General features: G+C 35.7%; 1 protein-coding gene across 1 annotated transcript in view; it reads left to right on the top strand.

The window, feature by feature from the left end:
- LOC102041882 (chromodomain-helicase-DNA-binding protein 1) overlaps window positions 1–14014 on the top strand; it is a 55826-nt gene that overhangs the window by 2026 nt on the left and 39786 nt on the right. Inside the window, exon 2 of the mRNA XM_031065382.1 lies at window positions 219–428. Within this exon, the coding sequence (XP_030921242.1) occupies window positions 376–428 (53 nt within the window). The 5' untranslated portion in view covers window positions 219–375. The remainder of the gene's footprint in view (window positions 1–218; window positions 429–14014) is intronic.

Raw genomic sequence — 14014 nt, 5'->3', positions numbered from 1 at the left:
ACAGACAGCAGGAATTTTTTTTTCCTCAGAAAAGGAAATAGTGATAAAATGATCAGCCATGAACAGGTAACACGCACACAAAAGAAGCTTTCTTTGAGTTACAGACATGATGTCAAACATGCCCCCTTTCACTGCTAGTGGAAAAAAAGTTTATTTTTGGTATCTTTAATTGCAAACATACTTCAAAATTGTGTTAATGTTTTCCTTTCCTATTTTAGGTGTTTTGGGAGAAATCTTGAATACCCGCTGAGAACACTAAAGCAAACACGTACGGTGTCTGGAAAACATACAGAGTAGCAAGAAGTGGATTCCTGATATCCACCTTGTACCTTGAGTGGACTTCTATTTATTTTTTTAAACTTTTTAATATTTACAATGAATGGGCACAGTGATGAAGAAAGTGTAGGAAACAGTAGTGGAGAGTCAAGGTAAGCACTTGTTTATTTCAGTTCTTCTTGGCTATGTATTTTCTTAAATTTTATTTACTAAAACTAATTTATATTTGAACTGAATGTTGAAATGTAGTGGTTAGCAGGCAGATCATCATTAGGAAGACTGGCTTTGTTTTCTTACAGGTTCTTAATCTGCTTGTTACATTCACATCACTTCAGCTAAGAATGGGAATGATCATGTGTATGTCTTACATAATAAAGCTGAAGTAGCATTAAAGCCATGTCAGCATCCAGCAGCATAGTATCTCTCTTGAGGGAAAAAAGTGCCTGAAAAAACAAATTCAAAACCATTGAATTAAAGTGTTAAAGCTGTCCTCTAAAAAGTGCAAGACACACATGCATAATACATGTTGTATAAAACCCTAATTAAGGTGTCTTTAAAGAAGCAGTGGTTCATGTCAGTTTTTGATATGAAATACTTTATGATTCTGTCATTCTTCAGAGCTGTCAGACTTGTGTAGCTGAAAGTGTTAACTTTGTTTTTGAAAGTGAAAGAAATGTTGTCCAGCTGTGTTCTTAACTTAAACCTAAAATCAGTTCTCTAATGTCAAATTATAGTCTTCTGTCAAGTGCAGGACGTTAAGATGTTTGGAGAAAGATTAGAATGCCGTTGTGTTTATGCAGGGTGACAGCCAGTTTGTAGGGGGTGGAATTAAGTTCACTTACTAGAACAATTCTAAGTTCAAAAAGCCCCTCCTGCGCTACAAAGTTTAGATTTCTAAAACTGGAATATGATAAACCTAGAGATTTAAAAATCAACTTACCAATAAAAGGTGAGCATTAGACTTCTCCTCTAAGAGGTGGTTTGTGACTGTGCTGTTTTTCTGCCCCTCTTCCTGTCAGATTACAGCCTGTTCAGCTGGTTAGCTAATACTGTCAGTCAGAGGGCCATAAAGAAAACTACGTTCTGCAGACTATGAAACTTCCAGCTGGGTAGAGAGAGATCTGAATTATTGCCTCAAGAGAAGAAATGCAAGAACCACATATAACTGCCAGCTAATCAGACAGCCTGTGCTGGCCATCAAACTTCTACAGTGTGTGATGGACTGGGAAGACAGGGAAGAGAGAATTGTTTAGGAGACCCTGGGTACAAATCACAAGGAAATTTATGAACAGTGAAACTAAAGAGACTTCTATTATTGTGTATTTTTATGTCAAGATTCCCGTTATATGCAGAAGTGTCCTAGAAAGACAGTAGATTTTCAATTTTGTGAATAATTCATAAGCTCTTAACACACAGTAATTTTTGAAGATTTCTGCTTCCTATAAAGTTGATACTGTTACAGTTAACAAACAGGTATGAAGTCTCTTATGGGAAATAATATTGCTTGTTGCTTAAAAAAAAAAGGCAAAACAAAACCTTCTAAGGAACACAAACGTACCTGGGACAAGTTAGCATGTGAATTTTCTTACTGCTTGAAAGAAGCCACCTTGCTAAAGGTCTATGGAAAAGCTATTTTGTATTGAACTGTGATTGCTCATAACTATCTGTATATCAAAGTTACTTAAAAGCTGTAGCAGTTCTCAAGACTAAAGTAATTAAATGTCATAAAGTTCCCATGAATTTAATGAAAAATAAGTATCAGGAGGATGCACAGTGCTCAAAATTTCATTTTTGCCTGGAAAGTGAGACTTTATTCTTCCTCTTAAATGTCCTGCTGAGCACATCTTAAAACTTTTAAGAATTTTAAAATCCAAGCAACTCTTTTTCCTAGACTTTTGTCACTTGATAACCCCATAGTCTAATTCACAGGCAGGCCTTGGAAAGTTTATTTCATGTTCATTATCAGAAAGCTGTTTGTATAAGTGAAGCAAGAAAACTTGGCATTTAAAATGATGGAACTCTCATCTGTCTAACCTAGTTCCGTTATTAAAATAAGGCAAAATATTTTTATATGACTTAGCCTTGGGTTATAGCTGAGTGGTTTTTTATTTTAATGTGTAGATTTCAAATACTGTAGATGATTTTCACCCTGAGGTGAGGTACCTTAGCAAGCTGCCGCTGTAGACAGATACTTTACTGTAACTTGGGATGTGTTGCTGTAATTATCCTTCTAATCTGGATGTGTGAATTTTAGAGCATGGAGGTAGAAATTGGCAACGGAATATGTTTCCTAAGCTTATAGTGATCCCATTCTGTTCAGAATGCTAGGGGTGGAAATGACATAAGTGAAGAAAGCAATTTGGAACTGCTGCTGGGAGTGAATTGCAAAGAAGATCAAATTCAAGAATTAGTAGGAAAAAAGAAAAGGTGACGATGAGTACAGTGATCATCTAAGCGGCAGCATTGGTGTTAGTAGGAGAGGTCTTTGAAAACTTGTGTCAGTTTGCAAATTTGGTACTTCAGAAGTGCAGTAAAGCAGTTCGCTTGCCTTTTGTATATGGTGTCAAGTTCCATTCTTGTGTTGTTTTATTTTCATTCATTTTACATTCATTTCATGGAAACACCATGACTTGAAAAACTTGTTGAAAGCTTGTAGTATTCTCAGCAGTAGGAAGGCTGGAGAAGGGACTGATCATAGACCTTTCACTTGGTGCACTGTGGTAAGGGATTGTAGCTTGCTTTTATTCACTGTGTCTAGCTATGAAGGTGATTGTTTTTCTTAAGTGAGAAGAGTGAACAGTTTGCCACACTGCTTCATACCTTTCCAGCATTGCATCTATTCATCTGTCTTCTAGGTCACTAGGAAATTTTCTCTGGTTGCAGGTATTCATCCTGAAGTTCTCTTTAGCTGCAGGTGGAAAAGTGCATGGCCACACCATTTGGACTTTCTTTGCCTATTTCAGCCTCTGAAGCTCTAAATCACTACTAGAACTGGGCGTGATGGAAATTGTTGTAAACATTGTTAACTAGTCTTGTTTCTTGGTGTTCCAGTTTCTGTCCAGTAATCACAATGGAGTCTAGTTTCCAGTTTCTTGTTTACTAGAAATAACTATTCTATAATGTTTTTATGTGGCTCAAGGTAAAATATCACAGATACTGTTCATCTGGATAGCAAGGGAGTGTAGACGCAGACTTATTAGCAGTATGCTGAGGAGCTTACTCAAGCAGAGTATCTTCGTGTAGTGTTCTTGACGTGATTCAGTACAATTCATCATATAAACTTCAATATGAATACAGACATTCAAGTTATATAGCAATAAGAAAGCTTAATCAGCAAGGAAGGTCAGTTGTATCTGAACTGCAAGACAAGTGCCAGGTAGGACAAGGACTGCAGCAATGAAATGTTGGCACTATTTGAATAACAATCTGATTTCCTATCTCTTTGCTGTTACGTGTTTCTGCAGAACAAGGTATAGAGGGCTTGAGCATACCTTTCTTCCCTAGGTAAAAAGGCATGTGCTCAGTGTTGCTTGAGTGGAAGGTAGCTGGCCATTTTTGCAATAACCAGGAAGCAGCTGTTTACAATAAAGACTTCTACAAGTTTTTACACACTTGAAAGTTGATGTTAAAATAAGATAGGAATTTCAGTGGGTTTGATTTATTTTGTGGACTGCATAATCTGTGGCCCACATAATTAAGTAACGAGTAAAGACGTGGTCAACAGGCTTCAATTTACTATATAAATGCATACCTTCCATAGAAAGTAAAGAAGATTTGTTTAAAGTTGTGACTTTAGGTTCTTGCTTTCCTGAAATCTAAGTGGGAGTTAAAACAGAAATTGTCCAAGCATATTTGCAGAATTACTTGTATGCACTGGCTTCTTTTTAGTAGGAGTTTAATAGATGCTATTAGTAAAAATGTGTGTATACAGCAAGAGAGAGAGCCTATAAATAAAACTGCATGTATTTAGATACACATTTACTGCACAGGAATTCTCAGATCCAACGAAAGTACCTGAATGGTAAAGAAAACTGTTGGTAGCATGTACTGTAAATAGCTAGTGGATAAAGCAGGCTCTTTGCAGTATTTTTCTCCTTAATTAACCAATGGCTATTTTATCAGGAACAATCTCTTAAAGAATTAAGCATACTAAAGCATGATAAGGTGTCCAAATCCAAGTTAAAAGCATCTTTTCCCTTCTTTTTGGAAGAGTTCAGAGAGAGCATGTATCCAAGCCCAAGTATTTTTTTCCTAGAAACCTTTCTAACTAAAGAAAAAATTTAAAATTCATGGTCTGGCTCTTGATCTGCATGTGATTTTAACTTTGGTTTTGTAACTCTTGCTGAGTTTATCCCTGTGTTTTGTGTAACCCAACTGGATGTCACATACCTGTACCACATATTTTAAATTAAATTCCTTTATTCTGAGAGTTTCAGGATTTTAGCTGATACAAGCTTTTCATGTTCCTCAAAACGAAGTGTTATGGTACCAGCAGTATATACATACATCAGACCCGTCCAGATGTGGTCCCTCAGCTGTCTTCAACTGTTTTCTTTGGTTGGTTGGTTTTTTTTGTTTGTTTGTTTGTTTGGATTTTTAAAGGTTTGGTTTGTTTGTTTGTTTGTTGAATTCCATGTAATACTTTTTTGCTGATAGTCTCTCAGAAGCTTCCTGTAAAGACATCATTGTGTTGCTGCTGGATCCAGCTATGTGTTGAAGGTTTCTCAGATTACACAACAAAGTAGTAGACCCCTGAGTAATCACTGATACCTCCTGCCTGGGAAGGGTTCCTGAAACAACTTTGTACTCTTAAGATGTGTGACTTGCATCTTTCAAATAAAGACTTACAATGTAGCTCATAGGTTCATGAAACTTGGTAGGTAATCAGTTTAATTTTGATAACATTGCTTTGCTTACAGTAGTAGCAGCAAATAATTAGTCTGCAGGACATGAAACACAATATTGGTGAATGTTAGCCCATACCAGGAAAATTCAATGCAGTTCATACTCTGTAATAGCTGAGAACAGGAAGTACCATTTGGCAGATTGAATATTATACTCTTTGTGCCCTCTTTACTGGCAGTGATGAACAAGATAAATCTGCCTTATGCATTGTAATTAAGTTAAATAGTTAAGATTTCTGGAAGAAATAAAACTACTATTTACATAATGTTTGCATATAGAAACTTACTTGTAATTTTATGAGTTTGGCATTTAGTATCAGTTACTTCTGCATGTTTTGAATGGGCTCTTCATATTCCTATGCTTTTCTTCCTTCAGCTTTTTTTAAAAAACCCAGCAACCAAGCATCAAAGGAGACAGTCCATTGTCATCTCAGATAAGTTTCAAAGAATTTGCAGATAGTAATCTCTTTACTTTTTAGTGTGTTGAGCTTTAGTTTGCTTAAATTGTTACACTCTGTCTTACTAGCCTTGAAACAGAAGATAACTAAGGTAACATTGTCTAATGAATGCGCTTGAAATCAATGATGTTAAATTAACTGTTATTGGATCAGTTACTGTCCTAGACAGGAGTCTTAAATTTTCTGTCAGTTCTTTCACAATGTGGCTTGTTTAGCTTTCCATTTTAGGATTTGTATTCGTAGTGCCTAGTTTCTCATTGTACGATCCTCTCAGAGGCATCTTGTTCTAAAGAATCAACTAGTGAAGCTGAACTTAAGACTGTGGCAGCTAAACTAATGGCTGTGTGGCAGAATACTTGTTTTGAGCCTGTCATTTCCCCAAAGTGTTCCCCAGTTTCATTGTATAGGTATTTATTTGGTGAAATTGAGAAAAAAATTATATTTGTTTTAACCTGTTACCTGCTTTGGTACCTTCTTTAACCTATGTTGCTTTTCTTTCAAAGAGTTCACAAATAAATACTGCATTCAGGCATAGATTTGAACATGTAGGGAGTACCCAGAGACAGTGTTCATTAAAAAAATAGACTAATTCTTTTCAGAGTGTTTCTAAATTCCATACCAAATCAGATTTGACATGTGCTGCTGTACGGTTGGAACTATCAAGGGCTAGAAGTAAGAGATTTCTTAAGTGCATATCCTGGAAAATGCTCTTTCTAGACTTTACACCTCAGTTTGTCAACATACACAAAACTAATTTTTCATGTACAACTTCCATCCTGACAATTGCTATTCATTTTCAGTATATGCTATTGGCCTGCGACTGAAAGTTACTGCTGACTGGTAAATTTATCATCATTACTGGGGTTTGTTTGCACAGTAAAGAAATCGTCTCACTTCAGCAGTACCAAGAAGATCATTAGTGCTTTATCCATCATGCGTGTTTCTTATTTTCCATATCCTTATGAAGGTTCACTGTTCTGCAAAGTCTTTTATACTAGTGTTAGTTCAGTTTGGAGAGGGGACGTTGGGTTTTTGAGTGTTTGTTTTTTCTATTTCAGTTAGGCAAAGTGAATGCAATTTAAGGTTTCTTATTCAGGAGCATCTTTAAACAAATAGTGACATTTTCATATTACTTTTTAAAAAATAAGTAATTTGCTTGGAGGCAGAGGAGGGAAGAAGGGTTATGTGACACAGAAGATGGACTTAAATTTCATTTTGATTAATGGAGTTAAGTGCTAAAAAGCATAAATGGTCTTCAGTGGTTATCTTAGCAAACATCATATTACTGTATCTAGTATAATAATACCTTGTGTTATGTAGCTTAAGTTGCTTTGCCCTGTTTGCATCTGCACTTCGTGTTGTGGTCTTGATAGTCTTTATAATTTCTGGAGCCATTTGGCTTTTTGGAATCCCAGTCATCTGGGAAGAAGGTAAGAAAAGAAGACAAATTGGACAATAAAATACAATTGGTTTGAAGAAGTCAACAGTACAAGACCAGAGCAAGGAAGGGATAAACATAATGTGATGTGGTAAAGTAGGGTGAATTTGACAAACACAGATTCACGACAAACATTCTTAGTTAACTGAGAATGAAATCTGTTATGCTGATAGTTCCTCTGATTATGTTAGGTAAAGTGACTGTTCTGCCAGAAGACTTGAATGAAAAAGTAGGTTCCAGCTCTTCACTGTCCTGTTGAGAGACCACTAAGTTTGGAAAGGCTGAGGGAGAGACAGAGGTAGGTCCTAATTTGTGCTGCCTAAAAATGAAGTTTTCTTTTAGTTACTTGTTTTAATCAGGCGTTTTTGGAAGAAAGAATAAAGTAGATACAGATGCACGGGCAAAATAAAAGGCTGGTTAAGTTGTATCTAGGCCATCTGTCCTAGTCTTCCTTAGGTATCTACAGGAGTGTCAGTAAGGTATCGGCCTTTGTGCTTTGCTGAACTGAGGTATTTGCAGGAGTGTTGGTAAGGTATTCACTTTTGTGCTTTTCTGAACTGTTTCCAATAGAGCAACTTAAGCAAAGACCCTGGCTTGTATTGGAAGAAGAATTGTCAAGAAATAACACATTTGGCGTCTCTTTTTCTATAAAACAAACCCTTAAGAGGGAGAGCCAGCAGCCCTGTTCCTGAGACAGTATTTGTGTGATAGCATTACACAGCAGCAAACAGCAAGTTGTTACGGTATTCCAGTCATTGTTTTAGGAAATGCCTAATGTTCCTTGCCATCGTTCCCCTAGAGATATGGCACCAGAATCTCAGTAATTTGTGAGGTCAATTCAGGTGATTAATTTTGTGAAAGTCAGTGGTGCTGCTTTGCACTAATGGGCATTACTTGTTGCAAAGAAAGTTGGTCAGATTAGGGACCCTAGTTAAACTGTATCAACTGATGCTTAAAGTTCTTCGGCTAGAAAATAAATTGCTTGTAGACTGTGCCTGGAAAAATGAAGATGAAGTTAAAGAGTCCCATAGGCCACCATAGAAAAGAAAGCAATCAGATATTATGAGTACCTCACTGCTGTTATCTCCCTGTGTTTTTAATACCTTCATTGCAGAACTTAGGTTCTGTTTCTTAAGTGCAAGTAAACTGCCTTTCTATCAGACAGGGTTTTTGTCTTTATCGTAGCAATAATTTTAAAAGTCAAATTTTAGCATAGTGTGAAATATTCTCACTTATCATTTGGTTTGCATTAGTAGCTTCCATTGAGTATTTTCAGAAAATACATGTTTTCTTCTTATTTCACGTTTCCTTTCCTTTTCCACTTCAAGGAAGATTAAACCATTTCTGAAATTCTGCTAATACAAGTTGTTAAAATCAGAGATGACTTAAGAGATCATTTGTCTTCGTGCTCTGAAAAGCTTTTAGACCTCTCTCCAGCTGATTATAATTATTTTTGCCTTGTTATAGCTGATTGTTGGGGTGTCTCATTTCAGCAGATGAAGAGAATGTCAGCTGAACTACTAAAAATCTGTCTGAAACTTGTGTATGTATTTTCCTATGACCTTCAGAAACTGAAACAATTGCATTTCAAAAACCGGTAAATGGGCTCTAAATTTGCAGTGGTGCTGCTAGACACTGCAGTGTGGTTTGAGTTCTCTACGCTGTTGCCTGTTTTATCAGTCACACCTGCAGTTCCATGTACTAGGGGAAAGGAGAGAAGGTGTTACACCATGTAGTAGATGTGCTAAAATTGAATAATATCAAAGACACCGTTTTCATTTGAAATTGGTTTAGTGTTTTTTCCTAGATTCTATGTTGATTTCCACTGGTTTATGCCTCGGTTTCAGGACAGCAGTCTCAAGAAATACTGCCTGATTGTTCCTGCTTGTTTCTTCCACGTATTCATAGATGCTTAAGGATGTTTATGAGAACAGAAGTGGTTTTGAAAAGCTCTGTCTTCTCTTTGACACCATAGGGGACATTGAAGAGGGCAACAATATCAGTGTCAGAAAAAGTTGGTTTTACACATCCTCACCAATAGATGAATATATTGGTGAGGACTGAATGTGTTTTCAAAGTGTTGCCAGGCATACTGTTCCCAGTATGAATTGTGTAAATATTTCTGTAACTCAGAGCAAAGGTAGGAGCAGTTAAAGAGAAGTTTTACAGTTCTGTTTCTTGTTTCTGTGTTCCCCTTTTACTATGAGGAGATGACAGATGTAGATGCTCTCTTTGAATCCATGTGTGTAAATGTATATACCTCTTCTTAAGTAATTCCATTTCTACTCTTAAGTTTAGCATCTAGCATACTAGGATTTAATCTGAATTATTGCTCTTGTGGAAGAGGGCCATAGTTAATTTTGCAAAATGGATTACAGACTGATGTTTGTTTTCAATAACCAAGGCTTGCTCCTTGTCTAGGTGAAGGAGGACATCTCTCCTTTACCTTTTTTGTTTAATGCCTTAGTGCAGTGGTCTCCAAAATTGTTGTTTGTGCACTCCTGTCAATATTTCAGCATGCATCTCAATGTATATATATCTGATTTATGAAGTACATAAATGTAATACTTGTACTAAAATCTATCTTTATAAAACATATACAAGAATTAGAAAATTTAAAATTATGAGATAAAGATTCAATATTTGAAAATATTAGATTTTTATTGGTAAAAGAACCCTTTTAGCACTTAATTAAAATATTAAGAATATTCTTGTTTAGTAATATCTTGGTTCAACATTTTGTGACACAGTGGCTTGAAGGTATGGTTCCTCATTAAGTTTATTGTTGCATTATTTTAATGACTAGCACATCTAAGAAGATACCCAGCAAAGATACATGGCTTCATATGGAAGAAGTGCATTGTCTACTGAACTTACTAAGTTGTAGTACTATTTTTTTTCAATCCCATCAGCTAATTATGTGAAGGTTTTTATTAAATTTTGTCTGGTAAATTTCCAATTACCCTGTCAATCATTTCATGCATGCTAATCTGAAGGGGTAGCAGTTTTCATGTTTTTAACAAATGGGTTCAAAACCCACTGAAACGTCTTGGAAGATTTTTATAAAGGCTGGAAATTTTTATCTCCCAGCTTTTAATGTGTATAAATACAATAGCTTTTTTAGATAACAGCCATTGGTTTTAGTAATATGATCATACAATGATGGAAACTTTTCCAAACATCTGTTTTCAAAATGCTATCTCTATGGCATGAGTTTCTTTTGAAAAGTGCCTGCTTTTTCACTGTTAAAATGTCGCCTTCACTTGGAAGGGGGGATACATAAAGTCTGTTTATTTTTTTCAAAAATATCTGCTAGGTAGCATACTACTGGTAACAAATTATTTCCACAGAAATGGTCAGTGTATTTGAAGCACTCTTCTTTTTAAAACAAACACCCTCAGAGCTCACCCAGAACTAATATTCCTTCTCGACAGTGCTTCTTAGCAGTTAAACCTCTTATGGCATAAATAGTTTCTTAAGTTAATTTCCTATCTTGTTACAACATATGGTAAATATTTTACTATTTAATAGACTTATTTTCATAAAATTAAGAACATCAGTGACTTCCTGCATTCTTCTGGCTCCAGAATCTTTGCTACAATAGCTTGCCTGTTGTTGATGGAGTGGATGAATTTATTTTGTACTGCAATCTCTTACCACCCTTACTAGACTCTGTTTTTTATTCCAGTCAAAGCAACCACACATTCCTAGTGATATTTGCATAGCTTTTTAATAAAAGTTTTTTTAACTTTTTTTTTAATTAAAGAAGTAGTTTTATGTTGATAAAGTAACTTCCCTAATGCTTTTCCTTTAGTGGCTTAGGAAAAGTAATTTTTAATGTACCTCATTATTGAAATTCCTGAATTCGAGACATGTTAGAAACATCTGTACTTTCATCCAATTGTAGAGCAAACCTGAAATGGATTTGTTCTTGTACTTGTTTTTTCAAATCTTCAGCAATGTTTTCTATGTGTCTTTGAACAGCATTGCTGACAAAGAAATGAGCTCCAGTTTGTCACTGTAGTTTTCCATGCATTATTTTAGCTATTTTTAAGTCACAAAAATTCAATTCTCAGATGGTATGATGTTTTTTTCCCCTTAATCTTAGGTAAGAAAACTTCAGAGTAGGCTGCTACTTTAATTTATCATTAAAATAAGGGACATTTTTTAAAGTACAAGATTTGCTATTATTGCATTACTTGAAACATTGCTGGAAAAAATGATGATTTATCTTTGTGTTTTGGATGGTTAGTTTTCAGATGTCTTGTTAATTGTGATGGTTTCATGCTACCATTGGCTAATATCTCAAGATATGATACACATTTAGGGTATTGTTAACAATGGTAAATAGTATTTTGAATAGTCTTGATAACTGAAATTTTCTTTAATCTAAATTCTTGTTAGATGTCATTAATTGTCATTGTTTGTTACCTTGGAGTGTGGCTTATGAAGAGCTTGTACTGTAGTAGAAGTGTAGTGCTGCCATTTTCTTTTCACATGCACTCACAGTACTTTCAGTCCATTGTTTCCTTACAGGACTCTTTTTAAACTACTCCATTCTGTAAGGGTTAATTTGGTTAAAACTTAAGTAATACTATCCAGGAATCCACCTCAACAGGCTGCACACGGGTCTGTCTCACTTGCACACAGAAGGAATGGAGTGATTGCACCACTGTCACCTGTCTGGGTTGTGGAGCACATACTTACTCCAGGGCCCCTCAACTGCCTTATGTGACACCAGGCCATCAGACAGACATACGGGCTGAGTGAGCTTACAGATGTCAAACTGTTGGCGATGGAGAGAGACTGGGAAGACTGATTCGTTGATCAGAATCCAATTTTATTGTTGGATACAAATGCTTATATACCATTTCAGAGAGACTAGTAATGTGTACTGCAATGATTAAGTTAAAATCTCATACACAAACTTAAGCATATAACATCTCTTCCTTGCAGAGTTTAATGGGATTTTTTTCTCCAATAAACCTGTCTGATTTAGTCTTCTTGCAATCTAGGTCTAATTTTCAAAGTTCCGTTTGCTTTCTCCAAGGCATCCTGTAATCAAATCTCTTATGTTAACCCGGTCCAAAGTCCATTGTCTGTCTTGTGTCCCCCAACATTCCAACATCAAACCATTTATTAAATAGTTGAATGTTTGTAGAATTGAATTTGTGGTTTGGGGTCTCCCTGCCTCCCCTTCCTTCCTTTCTGTCCCTTGCTGTCCTTCCCATCCTTTCCTTCTTGCATTTCATAGGTTGTTACTTTGGTTTTGGGTGGGGTTTTTTGCTTTCTTTGTTTGTTTTAGATAAAAATTAAAGCTTAATATCAGTCCCAATATATTCTTTACATAACCCCACTGATTGTCTTGTCTGCTTATGTGCACTCCTCTTTGATAACCATTGTCTTCATGTGCCAGTTTTCTCTCATCGGTGAAGTGTTGGTAAGGCTGGGAGAGGGGGAAGCTGTTTCTCATTCATAGAACACCTTAGGGCAAATACTGCAGCTCCAAGGCTGGCTCCTTGGAGCATGATAAAGCCTTTAGGTAAGTCCTGGCATTCCTCACATCAGTTTGAAGTATGGATTGTCTTTATCACTAGGAAGGCTGTCTTTAAGAGATCGTTTCTCAGCTAAGTCCTGAGGCAGGGTCAGTCTGGCTAATGCGATAATGTGAAGCAACGACTCATTGTTTTGTTTAGGTTAGCACTATGTGTGAAACAAAAGTAGAAGTACAGATAATGTCCCAGTGATGTTACATCTGCAGAGGCAAAGTGCTAGAAATCATTGGTCTCTGTGTGTTAAATGGATATGATATAGTAACTGCTAGTATCTATACTTAATAGAAGTTGAAATGGAAAACTGCTGCTACATTGGGTTTTTAGTAAGACTTAATTTTTACTGCTCGATTTTTTCATTATGGACACTGCTTAAGAGATATGGCTAGAAAATGCCACGGATATATTTAACTTTTCCATTTGTTGTGAGGGGAAACGTAATTCTTTATTCTCCTCTTTACATAACTCTTCTCCCTTTGTCCCAAGTAAGTCTGTGCGTGTTTTGGTGGATTTGTTCATTGTTAGAAAAAGTTTCATAGGTCTATGCTTTTACTTCATTGCTGCTGTTTTTTTACAGGTGTTTTGTAAAAAACAAATAAAATGCTCTGTTATATTGAAAGCGGATTGTTAGTTGAGTCTGATATTGGTCTAAAACTACTTTGCGTGAGATATGTGAAGAAATAAAAAAAAGAAAAAACAGTTGATAATCAACTCTATTCTTTCTGTGTCTTGTAGATACAGAACTTTATAGCTAATTAAGAACTAATTCTTGGACTGAAAAATTATATTCAGTTTCTATTTGAATAGATATCTAGTCCTGTTAGACAATAGAGGTTTTGTTGTTGTTGTGTTTATACAAAAATGTTTTATTTAAACTGCTGTGTTACACAAAATATTATCATTGAAAGTGCTAGACAAATTTTTTTTTTTTTTTAAGTACAGGAAAAGCAAAAGGACAGTATGCATCCAGAAGTGTATAAAATTTTGATCTTGGCATAAACATGCTCTCTTTTGGGTCTTTGACTTATAGAAAGAAAAATACTAATTTTCTCTCTAATATTGAAAATACTTTACGCACTGAAAACTGAGCCCTAAACCTGTAGTTCTTCCTGTGGATGTGTTTTTTGCCTTATGTGCCCCATCTCTGTTACTGTTGCTTCAAATCCTTCATATTTCTGTGGAGGAAAGTCCTTTGAAGTATGGACTGTTGCAGCTGTCGGGGATTTGTAAGTGTTATATCTTATGCAGTGCTGCTTGTCTATACTGTCTTAAAGATCTGCAATTTGTCTTTATGCAGAGCTTATTTATTATTTGACTTCCTATCTCCTTTGCAAACAAGAGCTTTAGGTTTCTGACTTATAGTGCTATCTTTGTAGAGTTTGTGCC

This window comes from Geospiza fortis, unplaced genomic scaffold (assembly GCF_000277835.1).
Source record: "Geospiza fortis unplaced genomic scaffold, GeoFor_1.0 scaffold786, whole genome shotgun sequence".
In the NCBI taxonomy this organism is placed as follows: Eukaryota; Metazoa; Chordata; class Aves; order Passeriformes; family Thraupidae; genus Geospiza; species Geospiza fortis.
This window is presented reverse-complemented; position numbering and strand designations above follow the sequence as displayed.